The 13,266-nt window shown below is 43.7% G+C and overlaps 1 protein-coding gene across 1 annotated transcript in view; it reads left to right on the plus strand.

The window, feature by feature from the left end:
• The first annotated feature begins 11,245 nt into the window (after positions 1–11,245).
• The window catches only part of TLL1 (tolloid like 1), a 133,688-nt gene continuing 131,667 nt past the window's right edge, over positions 11,246–13,266 (plus strand). The window contains exon 1 of the mRNA XM_082050525.1: positions 11,246–11,464. Within this exon, the coding sequence (XP_081906651.1) occupies positions 11,308–11,464 (157 nt within the window). The 5' untranslated portion in view covers positions 11,246–11,307. The remainder of the gene's footprint in view (positions 11,465–13,266) is intronic.

Consider the following 13,266-nt stretch of genomic DNA (forward strand, 5'->3'; position numbering starts at 1 on the left):
TGTAATTTCAAATGCTGTGAGATTAACTTCTCACCAACATTTTACTAACACTGTCTGGCAAATGAATATTGTTCCCATACTGATTGTTATTTGCAAAGGCTTAGGCCTTACAGGTACATAATTAAGTAGAAAAGCTCACTGAAGTATAACTGGCAATTTATTTTTTTTTTTTTTGTAATATGCAGAAGATGGATGCTGTCCCTCACCTCTTCATCCCTTGCTGTGAGAATTTACACATACAGCAGCGTTTTGTGAGGCTGCAATACAATCAGCACATTGTTTCAAAGCACCCAAAGACAACGCATTATTATGTTTTTATAGTAGTGTGTTTCGGTCGGTTAATGGGGAAAGGGAAATCGCTGGAGGTATGTTTTGCCCGTGACCTGGAACCAGCCGGTGCCGCGCTGGAGCTGCCGGAGCGGGGTGCCCGGGGGAGCCGTGGCGGGGGCGGCTGCTGACCCGGCTGCTGACCGGGCGCCCTTGGCTCTCACTAGGGGTCGCAGGATGCCCAAAAATCGCAACCTCCTGGCGGGGGCAAGGATGCCAGCCTTCCCTGCTGGCTACCTGCAAAACCATCTCTTGCAGGCTGTGGGTCAGCCTTGGAAAAACAGGCAAATGCCACCATCGGGACCTCTCTCCTTGTCTCCTAGTGGCCTGCTAAAAACTGAGGGTTGTTCAGTACAAGAAGCTTGAGTCCAGGAAGGAGACAGCATCTAATTGTTATTAAATACATATGTCAGGTAATCTGTAAGAAAGTCCTAATGAGATTATTTTTGTTGCAGAGTTTAATCTGGATATTAACTGGAGACTTGGCCAGGCAGTGTTTTCTATATTATGCTCATTAATGCTCACTGTTGAAAATGAATAATAAATTTTATTTGTAAGTACCAGTCTCCTTCCACAGTGAAATCCTTGAGGTAGTACTGGTGTTCCAGTACTTCACCTGATTAATTACATTGAGACTATCTGAAGGACTACATTAAAAACGTAGGCCACAGCAACAATATTCCTTGTGGAAGTTCTGGTACTAAAATATAATCATAGGTTGCGTTTCGGAAGAGAGCTTGCTCATCTGATCTGCCACTGCTTTTTAAACCAAACTTCAGGCATGTTCCTATGTCTTTATTTCCAAACAAACACATATTCCGTAACTGTGGTGACAGTGAGGATGGAAGTTAGAGAAAAAAGTGTAGCAAACAATAACAGAAAAACCAAATTTACCTATGAAGAGAATTGCCAAGCCAATCTGTTCATTAAAGTAAATGGAATTTGGACAGGAATAGGCAACTCATTACAAATGTATCAGGCAACCTTACTCTGAGTCAACTGAAACATGTCAATATCAAAAATTGTATTCAATAAATAGTTTGACACTTGACACCAATTGAAATAATTTCTTACAAAGATAAGAATAAAAATGAACAGACAGTCTCGATTTCTAAAGAGAGTTGAGTGATAAAGTAATGGCTTTCAGCATATTTGTGTACACATACAGAGAGAACAAAGCAGGCTTAGGAAACAGAAGTAGTACTAGGGGAGCTTTTCACAAACTGAAGACTATTTGAATCATTTAGAAGTTATGAGTCATCAGTACAGTTCACTCTTCAAGCAGAAGGATTTCTGAGTGTTTATGTTACAAATTTTTCTAGTATAGGGAATTTGATAATATGTCTTGTTGCATTTATCTGCGATGTCTGTCCTACAAACCACTATACATGTCACTTGCTGAAAAAGAGGATCCACACAGATATAAATTTGCTTATGGTATACTGAGTTAAAGGTCTTTTTTTTTTTTTTTTGTTGGGAATGAAGTGCAGTTTTTACATGGTAAGTATTATTTTTTTAACAAGTAAAATGCATGTGTGAACACATACTTAAAAATTTTACCTGTTGTGGCAGTTCTACATAATAATAAAAACAAGTACAAACATACACCTTGATTCTTATGCTCCATGCTTGAAGATTCTGAATTGTTCATATATACAGTGTTTTAAGCCTGGACTCAGAAAGTAAAGGCTTCTTCTTGACTCTTCAGATCTGCAGCACATGCAGAAAGTAACACAGTACTGCTTTTGCAGCAAGACTGGACTCCGTATTTTATGCAGCAGAGAACCCTGCATGTGTAAGTGGTGCCTGGAATGCCCTTCACCCTTTTCCTGGAAGGCTGAAAAATTTATGTAGAAGGTGGTTACACGTTCTAGTTTAACTTTGGAAGCGTTTTGATCTCAGACTATAGTTTGGGTCCTTTATATTATGGATGTGTGTGTGCATGTATAAGTGTACACAATTGCCAATAACTATCTCTAGTCATCCGTGACATTTCTGGTATTGCAAATTGATTAGCTTTGAGGGGAAGGGGCAAAAAATTAATTGCAAGGGTGTAGTGCTCTAACTGTGCTGTAGGAAAATTCTACTGAAATGGTTGTAAATTGAGCTCGAGTTGTAATGCATACATATATTCTGTGTATATTTGTAATTACCGTAAAATGTGTATTATTTACAGCAAATACTGCTTGATTGGTGTTTGCACAAAACTGTCACCTTGGTGAGTAAAAGAGCATCCTTCTTTAAAATACAACATAATTCCTGAACCCTCCAGGCAGAAGTTTTTAATTATTGCTTCATGGTACATCAGTGTTTTCTTTTAAAAGAAGCTTATGCTGCATAGTCTAGGAAAATGTTCCATTATAGTAAAAAAAAAAATAAAAATTGATAATAAGCACAGTGCAAACAATTTTGGAGAGAGCTGGATAATGTGAATGCAATTAAATTAGTTTTGCCATAGACATTTATGATCTTATGCCACTGAAGATTAGAAAAAGGTACTAGCTAGGCTGCCTTAGGTATATGAGGGTTTTTCTGGATAGCTGCACCATAAAATTCAGTGGGTATGATACTACAAGTATTAATGAAATATACATTAGACAATGTTGAAAGCAGTAAAAGATCTCTGCTGTGTGGAGAACTTATGGAAATATGACCACAAATAAAACAAGGCTAATAACTGCAGGACAACATTGCTGTATCTGATGGTGCTTGTATCATAGTTTCATGCTGCTTTCTGTAAGACAATTGCCATTCTTCCTCCTGGAGCTGGTGGTACGCCTTATTTATTTTCAGTGATCCGGAGTTAGAAGAATACATTGTGTCTATGCAGAAAACCCAATTAGGGCAGGGTTCCTCTGTTTGCTTTGATAGCTTACCTCCAGCCTCAGTGTTACATGTTTTCTGCGGTAAGTGCCAGAGAGGTTATCAGAAGTGATAAATTCCAATGTAAACTAAACCAGAGGTTTTTCATCTGAGCAGCATGTGGCTCAAAACAGTGAATCCTGTTCTGCAAGGTGCTGAGCTGCTTCATCTTCCAGAAATGAACAGAAGATCAAAATGCTCAGCAGTCACTCAAGATCAGGCTCGTTAGAGACTTTTTTCTGTCAAAAATGAGCCACTGACTCCCAGCTATGTGACAGTATGCTGAATACTGGAGGGTAGGATTAACCCTGTACACCTAGTCAGTCTAATAACAAATGTCACTGCTCAGTCTAACAGCAACATTCGTTCATAGATGAAGGCTGAACAGGTCTAGGAGTAGTAATATCATTGTTGTAGCTTATTAAACTTACATTACCATATAGTTGCCAAAGAAACTATCTGCACCAGCTACCAATGCCTAGAATGATGACTGGTAAGTGATTCTGTTCAGCTCCTATGCAAGTCAAACACAAGTTTGCTGTTGACTTTGACAAAGAGTAGCCTCTTACAAACTTGAGAATTGAATACTGAATGCTTTACCAATTTGGAAAAATAAACTACAGACTTCAAATCAGACATCTTATAGCTGGCTTTTTTTTTGAATGCTAGACAATAAACTAAACCAAATAAAATCAAGTTGGCGAACATTTAGATGTCAGTTTTCATCTGGCAGTCTCTGTCTTCTGAAGAACTGCAAGCTAAGGTCTATTAAGCTCACAGACTTTGTTTTTTTAATTACAAGGAGGGCAGGGTGCCTCCTAATACTTGGAATGCAGCAGTTTTCAGACAAGTGAATATTTAATATGACCTCCTATACTAACCTCCTCTACCTTCTAGCTTTGAACATTGCTTTAACAATTAAGCTCTTCTGGCCCTGTGTTTAAATAGCTGTCCACAGCTACTGCAAATTGATTTATGGCTTGATGAGGATCAGGGATGCTGAGCAAACACAGAGCAGTTTCTAATTTAAGCGTGCACCACTGGTTTTGTTGCTTGATTACTTGTTTTAACGTCAGTAAGTGTTGTCAACATAGTTTTATTCTCTTTTGCAGTATTTTAGAGCATTAACAATGCAGAGTCTGTAACACACATGTTATAAACAGTCTGGTTTGGTATCTAATACTACAATTCCCTTACACTGTCTGCTGATAGATGTTTAAGTTGCTTGTAAACCTTTGCTTAATTGTAGAGATTTGCTATGACATTTTCCATGCAAGCTGAGTTTTAGTTTTAATTTCTTGTTCTTCAACCTTTCTTTTAGAATACTAGCTTAAAATATCCAGATATTTGAAAATGAAACTTGCAGATACATGGGTTTGCTCAATTAAAAATCATAGCAGTATTTTTGGAAGCACTTCAGTATGCTTAACTTGTAGGAAAGGTAGTTACAACTTGAGGAGAGTATCAGCCCTTATTTCATGGAATGTATCCTTTTTTTCCTTTAACATTACTATGGACTTAAGCATCACCACAGTCAGCCTTGAATATATGCAGCTTTCTTACCTGAGTGTCTCACCTGCATTGACATTTTATATGATCATCTTAAGCTGTGCCTTGCTTGGATTTTCAACTTAATTGAGAAGTAGTTATGATTTCACATGCTTAATGCACCCCAGTGGTACCTATGGGATGAGGAGAGGAAAGCTGTCCGACTTGAATAGACAGAGAAGAAGAATTGATCTTGCAGCACTGTAAAGTCAGCACAAAGCTCCTGATAAAGAATGTGGAATATGATTAGGAGAATTCAGCAATGGGATTGGTGGGCATATTTTGGGACAATAAAATTGCTTGGATAAGGAAACTGGGCCTGAGAAGTAACAGAGTGAAAGGTAAGAGGTAGATGGGGGATTGCAGACAAGCAAAACTGCCTGAACAGCAATACAAAGGCTGGAGCTAGGATAACTCTGTAACTGAGAAATAAGGTCAAGGAGCAAGACTAACCTTGTGGCACATACCTGGAGTAAAGGACAGACAAGGAAGGTGAATGTCAACACAACTAGAAGTTAAATCAGGTGAGAAGGCATAAGAAAAGGATCAACTAGTGAAAACAAAACGACAAAAAAAATCAACCCTGCACAGTTGAAGGTGAATCTGAGAGTGAGGAGTCCCAAAATAAGATTAAAGTGCAACTAGGACAGATGGAACTGGGATGAAAATCAAACACTAGCACTAAGTAGGTAAGAAAAACAAAACTGGGGTGAACAGCCAAGACTGAAGAGAGAATGAAGGCACGTTAGAAATAACAAGCCAAGATAAGGCAAAACATGGACATGGGAAGCAAGCAGATGGGAGTGTGCTATTAAAAAACACCCTCTCCCAGAGCTTGGAAGGGATCCCAAGATTCGCTGTCATTCTTCTGCCAGTAATAACTGTGAAATCCAGTGGTGAAGAGAGACACATTTTTTCAAACACTGGGCCAAACACGGAACTACCTACCCGTGCTAACAGGTACTGCATGGAGGAGCAGAAGTTTCACAGCGGTGGATGAATTATGTGGGTGCCAATGATGATGGGGCTGTTGCTGGCAGGAGTCTGGTCATGTTTATTCTAGAAACTGAAGGAGGTATTGAAAAAAAGGACTTATGGAAAGAGCAATGGTGTCTAAAGTCTTCAGAGAACTGAACGGCTTGAAATTTGAGTCTTAGCCCTTGCCTCTGCTGCAGAGTTTCTTTATAAAGCTGGTTCAAGGCTTTTAAATCACACTTCTTGTTATTTGCTTCTCATTTTCAGATGCCTGAAAACTCCAGGCTTTGATTAGAAGTAGTTCTGGATACTCAGTGAGTAAAATTACTGCAAGTAAAACCAGTGGGATCCAGGCTTTGTAGAGCTAAGTTTTTCTACAGTGCCAAGTCCTGACAGGCTTACAAGACATCAAACCAGGCAATCTGTAACTGCTTCCTACATATAGTATTCATATCCCCTCATCTAAGGGGTATATTATGAAACTAAAGCAATTAATATTTTTGAAGCACATGAATACTGTAGCAACAAGCTCTATAAAAAGCCCATGAGGAAATTAATAACTCTGTATGCAGAGTAGGATCTGAATAAGTGTGTAATGAATAAAGCATGGGGCATGTTTTCAAAAATAAAACAGAAAACATGACATTGAAGGACTCCTTGTAAATTAAGCACAGAGATCTGTAGAAAAAAAATGTATGTGAACATGCAATGAACAACCTTCATAATAAATGAGTAGATGTGGGAGAAAATGGAGAAAAAGGTTCACAGGTGAGCTCACTGCTGTTAAGATCATGAGGGCTTGATTTTTAGCTTGAAAACTTTGATTTTAGTTTATATAGTTTACTCGGTATATATTTATGATTGTATATATACCAGTTTGCTAGTGTAGACAGTCTAATTGCTACAATGCACTTTCAGCTTCAGTATTTCCCAACAAAATAATGACTTGGGGAACTGGGAACTACTTAAACATAGTTTCAGCTGTTTCAGAAGTGCTCGAGGTACCTCAGAGACAAGGAATGGGTTTATCGGAAAAAAAAAGTAGGAAGGTAAGCAGCTCCCACTGAACTTCACTGTGTTCTCCTTCTGAAAAATCCCATGAGTCCCAGCCCCAGGGAGCTGACCAGTCATGGTCTTCAGCCTTCAAAGCCTTAGGCATGTGCTGAGCTTGATGTCTGTGAATAAGCCCATTGTGTCCACCCACCTAAAACTCCATACGAGATGGAGGCCTAAGCAGGAGACAGATAGCCAAAGAATGAGGAGGAGGTGTGAGCAACGATGTTTCAGATGTATTTTTTTAGTTCTGTGATTGTGTCTGTCTTTCTTACATACTTGTTCTTTTTTTTAAAGCTCTTTTTGTGTGTGTGTGGGAAGAGCAGAAAAGCCTCCAGCTTTCTGGATTAAAGATATATATTTATATTTATACATATTTTTAATATATATATTTATATATATATGTATATATAAATAACACCACCACTTTTAGCATAACTGCATTCACTATTATGTGTCCCTGTAATATACCCCAAACCAGGAAATTTGAAGGAAAAGGGAAAATGCTTGGAGTTTTGTTGTTGTGTTCCTTTGGTTGGTTTCCTTCCAGCTTAAGCATTCTGTCTTCCTGGCTATGTGTTCGTTTCTTTGGAAACGGCTGTAGGATGGATTTTTGATTGACTGTGTTGTCAGATGGATTATCAGAGTTGTGAGCTTTTTGGAATGGTAGACATGAATGTGTGATAAGAAAAAAATATTTTGTACTTAAAATGTTTCAAAATGTTGCATCATGAAAGAATCTAGATTGAATATTTAACAGGTTACTTAAGGTAAAAATTTTGGTGGTGTTTTTTTTTTAATGTCAACTTGTTTGTTTACTAGAAAAAAAAATTATCTTAATATGAGGAAATGTTTTTACTAATGTAACTGATCAGAATATTAACACCTAAGCAATTTAGAATAGTGTTCTGCAGAGCTGCAATTCTTTATTTTAAACAGTAAGTCTAATGTGTACCTGTTCTGGATCACAAGCAGAAAACAGCTTTTACCCTGACCTATACACACATTTATTTGTTACAGCACTTATTTGCCCAGATTTCTGCATGATTCCCATCTAGCATTTCGGAGTTTGTTTCCTGTCTTAGTCAGGGCTCTGCAAGGCCAGCTGTCCTCAAGGCTGCAGGCGGCTGGTGCTGCTCTGCTTGTGCTGGTGATGCTGAGGTCGGGGGCAGATTGCTGGCTGGAGGCTGAGGCTGACGTCAGTGCCTACCTTGTAGGGAGAGTTAATCTCCTGCTGGAGAGACACTAATAATCTCCTCACTGGGGAGACTGGTGTGTTAAGGATTGCATGTTGTACGTTCCTCTTCTGGGGCTGTAAAGCAATCAGCAAAGTCACTGTTTCTAAAGCTCTATTGACAAATATGTGTGCTTGTTAAAGGTTGTTTCTTTTGGGGTGGGGGTGCATAGGGTCATGAAAGAAAATTAATTTTTTTAAAGGTGTGCATGCATGACACATGACTGAGCAGAATAACAAAACCAGGTAAGAGAGGTGTGATGTGTGAAATGAGCATGTAATTAAAGACACTGTAAGATAAATTAACTCCTTTGTGGTCATAGAAAAGTAACAGAAACTAGATTTTGGATTTAATAAAATGGTTTTCTGTGGCAAAACACAGCCCACCAAACCATGGCACTGTGCAAGTGAAGGCAGTCATCAGCCCTGACACTGCTCTGATGGGTTGACAGGAAGAATCTCTGATAACTTCCTTGGAGTTGGTTCCAAGTGTTTGGGGTGGATGGTCACAGAAATTACATTGAGGAAGAGACGAAAGGAACAGGCCAGAAGTTTCTCAGGCTTTTCTATGATCTGGTGTGTGGTGCTTTTTGCAGGCCTTGTAACACACAAGAAAAAACTGCTGGGACAAAGAACAGTTATTCCTTACTGAAAGCTGCTGCTTTTCAGTGGCAGCTACTCATTCCTTGGCTTTCAACTTTGAAGCAATGAGATTAAGTTGGGAGTAATGTGGACACAACCTGGATGCCAAAAATGTAAGGTAGCACAACACATCTATGCTTCAAAGGCACTGATGTGACTCAGTGCTAGACTTCTTAATATGCTGTTATTAGCTCTGTCTTAACCGACCTTTCAAATTTTAATGGTATGAACTCTGAGAGCACCTATCTATAGCAATGCTAACCCTTCATTCGCAGGAGGGCAGGGGCAGATGGAACGACTTCCGGCGGGCAGTATAGTTTTTGTCTCGTCTTTCCCCACCCCGTTTTTGGGAGCAGCTCAGCTTCGGTAGCAAGCTGTGCCAGTCCGGAGTTTGCGTAACTGCCTTTCGCCGCCGGCGCTGCCCCAGTCTCCCCCCGCCTCCCCGCTCTGCGGCACCTGGGGCGGCCCGCGCCCGCGGAGCGCAGGGCGGCTGCCCGGGAGGCGCCGCGCCCCGAGGCAGCACTTCCCGGCCCGCCGCGCCGCCGGCTTTGCCTGCGCTCCTGGCACAGGCGGGGGAAGGGACTATCTCCGGATTTCCACCCCTGCGACAGGGGGAAGGCGGCCGGGAAGTGCTGCGGCGAGAGCGAGCCCGTGCGGGTTCGGACGTGAGAGAAAGACGCAGTCACTTCTTCGCGGCAGCCCTTTCAAAAGTCCGTGTTAAATGTGACACCCTGGCGAAATGGGAGCAGGAGAAACTCCCCGGTACCCACCCCTCGTCCCCCCATCGCCCTTTTCCATGGAAACTCGTAAAAGGAGGAGGAGAGTTTGCTACGGAAAAGTCTCACCTTGGTCTGAAACAGTTTCAGGCGTTTCTGCAGGATTGGAGCTGCCCCTCCCTGGGAGGGGAGGAGGCAAGGGAAGGAGGGAGATCTTTAGCTACCTAGATATATATATATATATTAAGTTTGTTTTTTTTTTCCCGGCTTGATCTTATTTTATTCCAGCAGCACGTATCTCCACCCCTCATCCCTCCTTCCCCCTCCCTCTCCAGGTTTATCGGCTGAAATGAGGCTTTGCGCGCTGATCCCTTCTCGGGCTTTAAAACAAAACCCGGCCCCGCGCAGGCGGCAGCGGCTCGGGGCGCCTCGGCACTGAAGCGCGGCGGGGCGCAGCAGGATACCGCGGAGCGGGGCGGCGGCTCCCGCGGAAACTTCGCTTGGAAAATAAACCTCCACCACTTTCCTGGAGATCCACGTGAGAACAGGAAAGCCTGACTGCAAGATCTCAGCGCTGCTGCAATTTTACTTTTTGTTTGCCTTGATTATTTTTTTTCTGTTTGTTTGTTTGTTCTTACTTTCATTTTGGAACCGGTTCCCAGCTGCTTGGCTGAACTTCTGGAGACCAATGGACCTTTTTATATTGCCTTCCTCTGTTTTAAACAAACTATGGACGCTTAAACTTTTCTCTTTCCCCCTCCCCCTCGCTCCTTAACCCCCACCCGTCAGCTCATGGGTCTAACACTGCAAAGCAGCCGCAGCAGGGGGAGAAATACACAGCCACTGATTTATTTTCCCGTCTCTAAAATTGCAGTTAATTCTTCTCACCGTCCTCCTCATCACCCATTCTTTTGAGCTTTTTTGGCTGCCGGGTGTCGACCTGTGCGTTGTTTTATCTGATCTCGATTCTTTTGTTGTTGTTGCTTAAATGCCATGCACTGCTTATCTATAGAGAAAGCTATATGGAGATAGAGGCATATAGTGAATGCGCGTGTGTTTCAATAAGACTATCAAGAGAGCAGATCAGAAGCAGCCCGGATCCTGACCCTGACTGTATGAATAAGTAAGCAGGATGCTGACGACTGTGTGTTAGTTGCCTCTAAGGTTTTCGTAAGTTAAAGGGGGACGGAGGAGGGGGGTGGGGGGGCGGGTGACAGACCAGAGACAGACCTTAGAGTGTTTGTGCAGAGGAGGAGGAAGCACTGACACTTTTTTCTGCGCCCTCCAGTATAGCTGCTGTCTCCCATCACTTGGGCTCCGCGGCTTGCTTTAGTGCACAATCCCCCCTTCTCCTCCCCCCCCCGTCCTCCCCCCCCCCCCGCCGCTCCCTTTTCTTTCCTTCCTTCTTTCTTTCTCTTTCCCCTTCTCCCCGTGGTAGTTTGCTGATGTGCAGCCCGGATCCATCTTCTGGAAACAGCAGCGGGACCGGGGTCGGCGGGGTGTGGGCCGGGCGCGGAGCGGGACGCGGGCAGCGGCTGCCACCGCCTACTCCTCCTCCGCGGGAAGTTTGGCTGGGGTTTGACAGAGGCGAGGGGACGCCCTGACAGACAGGATCTCCCGGCCTGAGTCCACCCCCTGCGCCCACCCACACACCCAGCGATTCCTCCCCGGCGAGGTGGCTGGGGGCAGGAGGGGTAGCAGCGCTCATGCTCCTCACTCTGTGTTGCACTCGTCTGACTGGGGCTACCTAGAGAGAGCAGCGTCTCTCGGAGGAGCCTCCAGGTGGGAAAGGAAAAAAAAAAAAAAAGGAAACAAACAAACCAAACTCTAAACCCCCAAAAAACTGTGGTTCCTCCATCCTTTACCCTCCTTTCCCAAGCCGGCGTGGACAGCTGAACCGGCCACCTAGTTCATCTGCACCCTGCCCACCACCTCTCGGCCCGAGGGAGGATGAAAATGCTTTGCTGGAGGATGGCACTGTGGCTGGCCGGGTGGACTGTCTGTGGGAAGCCTTCCTCCTGCTCTGGCCTTGATTATGACTACACTTACGATTTCACTGAAGAGGATAAAACTGAAGCGATAGATTATAAGGATCCTTGCAAAGCCGGTAAGTGAGTTCGACGTCTAATACAGCTCCCCACCCCCTACCCAGCTGGTGACTTTGTCTCGGCTTTATTTACGGCGATGTGCGTGAGGGCGGGAGTCCCGGGCTCACCTGCTCCCTCCCGGGGCAGCAGCGATAAGTGGTAGCCGGAGCCTTGCGCCCGACTCCCTCACCTGGGGAAGGTATCCGGGACCTGCTTTTCTGGGACTTCCCATTTCCTCAGAGCCTCCGGCTTAGCTGGGATTGGGGCGCGGCGGCGGGCAGGGCTGGACCGGCCGCCTCCGTTCCACGTCCCTGGCGGCGTCGTGCCGGCCGCGGAGCCCGGAGGACCACCGGAGACGTGGAAGTTTCAGAGAGCATTTCGGCGGGGCTCAAAGGTTTCGAGGCGGGACCGTGCCCCGTAGCGCGGAGCGGCTGGGCCGAACCCCGCAAGCGGTCCGGAGGGTGACGGCTCCTGCCGGGGTCCTGCCAGTTCCCGGGGCGGGAGCGGGTGCCGCCTCCCGCGGGCTTCCTCTCGCCTTCCTCCGGCTCAACCTGTCGCCCCCGGCCAGGCACCCCCACTCCTCGGGCCGGGCGGACCTGGGGCGGGCTCTCGGCTCTGGGAGCCCTATGAGTATGTATATGATAAGTGCACAGGCCGAGCGGGAGGATGGAGGGGCAGTAGAGGGGAGGACAAGGCGCGAGGGCTAACTGCTGCGTTTTCAGCCCTGCAAGTCCACGCGGGTGTATCTCATAAGCCGCGTAGTACGTGGTGACGTTTGGTCTTTTCCAGCCTGTGCTGTGGGGCCGCTGTGGTGCCCCCTGCGCGCTCTGTGCCTGACCGACCCCTTTCTAAATTGTCAGAAGAGTTGAGTTACAGTCCCTTCTCGCCTTGCAGAGCAAATGAGTACATTTCTAGAACGTTTTCCTTAGTGATTCAGGACTTCAGCCTCCTTAATACCAAGCACAGTTCTTCATCCGTTAAAGTTATCAGCACCCTTCACTATGACCTCAGGAACCAAGTTCACTGGTGTTTCACTAGACAAGTGTATGTTGATGATGATATTTTCCACCCAAAATGTGTGATAAATAACAGTGGTGGTCCAGTCCTAACAGCTCTATTGTTAACTAAGTACTCAAATTTTCCAGCAGCCTTCTTTGCATTAATTAGTTACTTTATATTCTGAAAAACTAGTTCAGCCAAAGGTTGTGTTCACTATGTCTGTGTGGTTTTGTTTAATTTATTGAGGAGAATGTGGTGAACATATATGCCAAATATGCAGACACTATGTTTTTCTAATCACAAAAATATTTTGTTCGTAAGTGTGAATTGTTAGGTCTTACTTGCTTACAACTGAGCAATGCTCAAATTCAAAAAAAAGCAGAAGCAACTGCAAACAATACATTAATTTTTCACAATTAACACTCACAAATATATATAAATAAGTAGTCATAGTTAACTTGAAGTCTTCAGGTCTGTAATTCTTTTGGAGGATTTATGTGCATAATTTCATATAATGAGAAATGTGTAGTTATTCAGCTGTGGAATTTTTTTAGTGCTTGTTTAATAGTAAGAATAATTTAAAATTATAATTCACAACACTAAGTGTTTTAAGCTTATGCAAGAGAGAAAGACAGCAGGAAGAGACTCTGCAACATGATCAGTGTTAACAATTCCTGACCATCATTTCATTTTGTTTTGTTTGGAGAAAGAGACATTTGTTTGCAAAGTTTGACCCTTTGAAATATTTTATAGAAGCTCTCACCGCTGCTGCTTCTTCATGAGGTGCTTAGATACTACTGTGAGGAGAAACAGGTAGATGCAT

Source organism: Streptopelia decaocto (assembly GCF_964273445.1).
Source record: "Streptopelia decaocto genome assembly, chromosome: 4".
In the NCBI taxonomy this organism is placed as follows: domain Eukaryota; kingdom Metazoa; phylum Chordata; class Aves; order Columbiformes; family Columbidae; genus Streptopelia; species Streptopelia decaocto.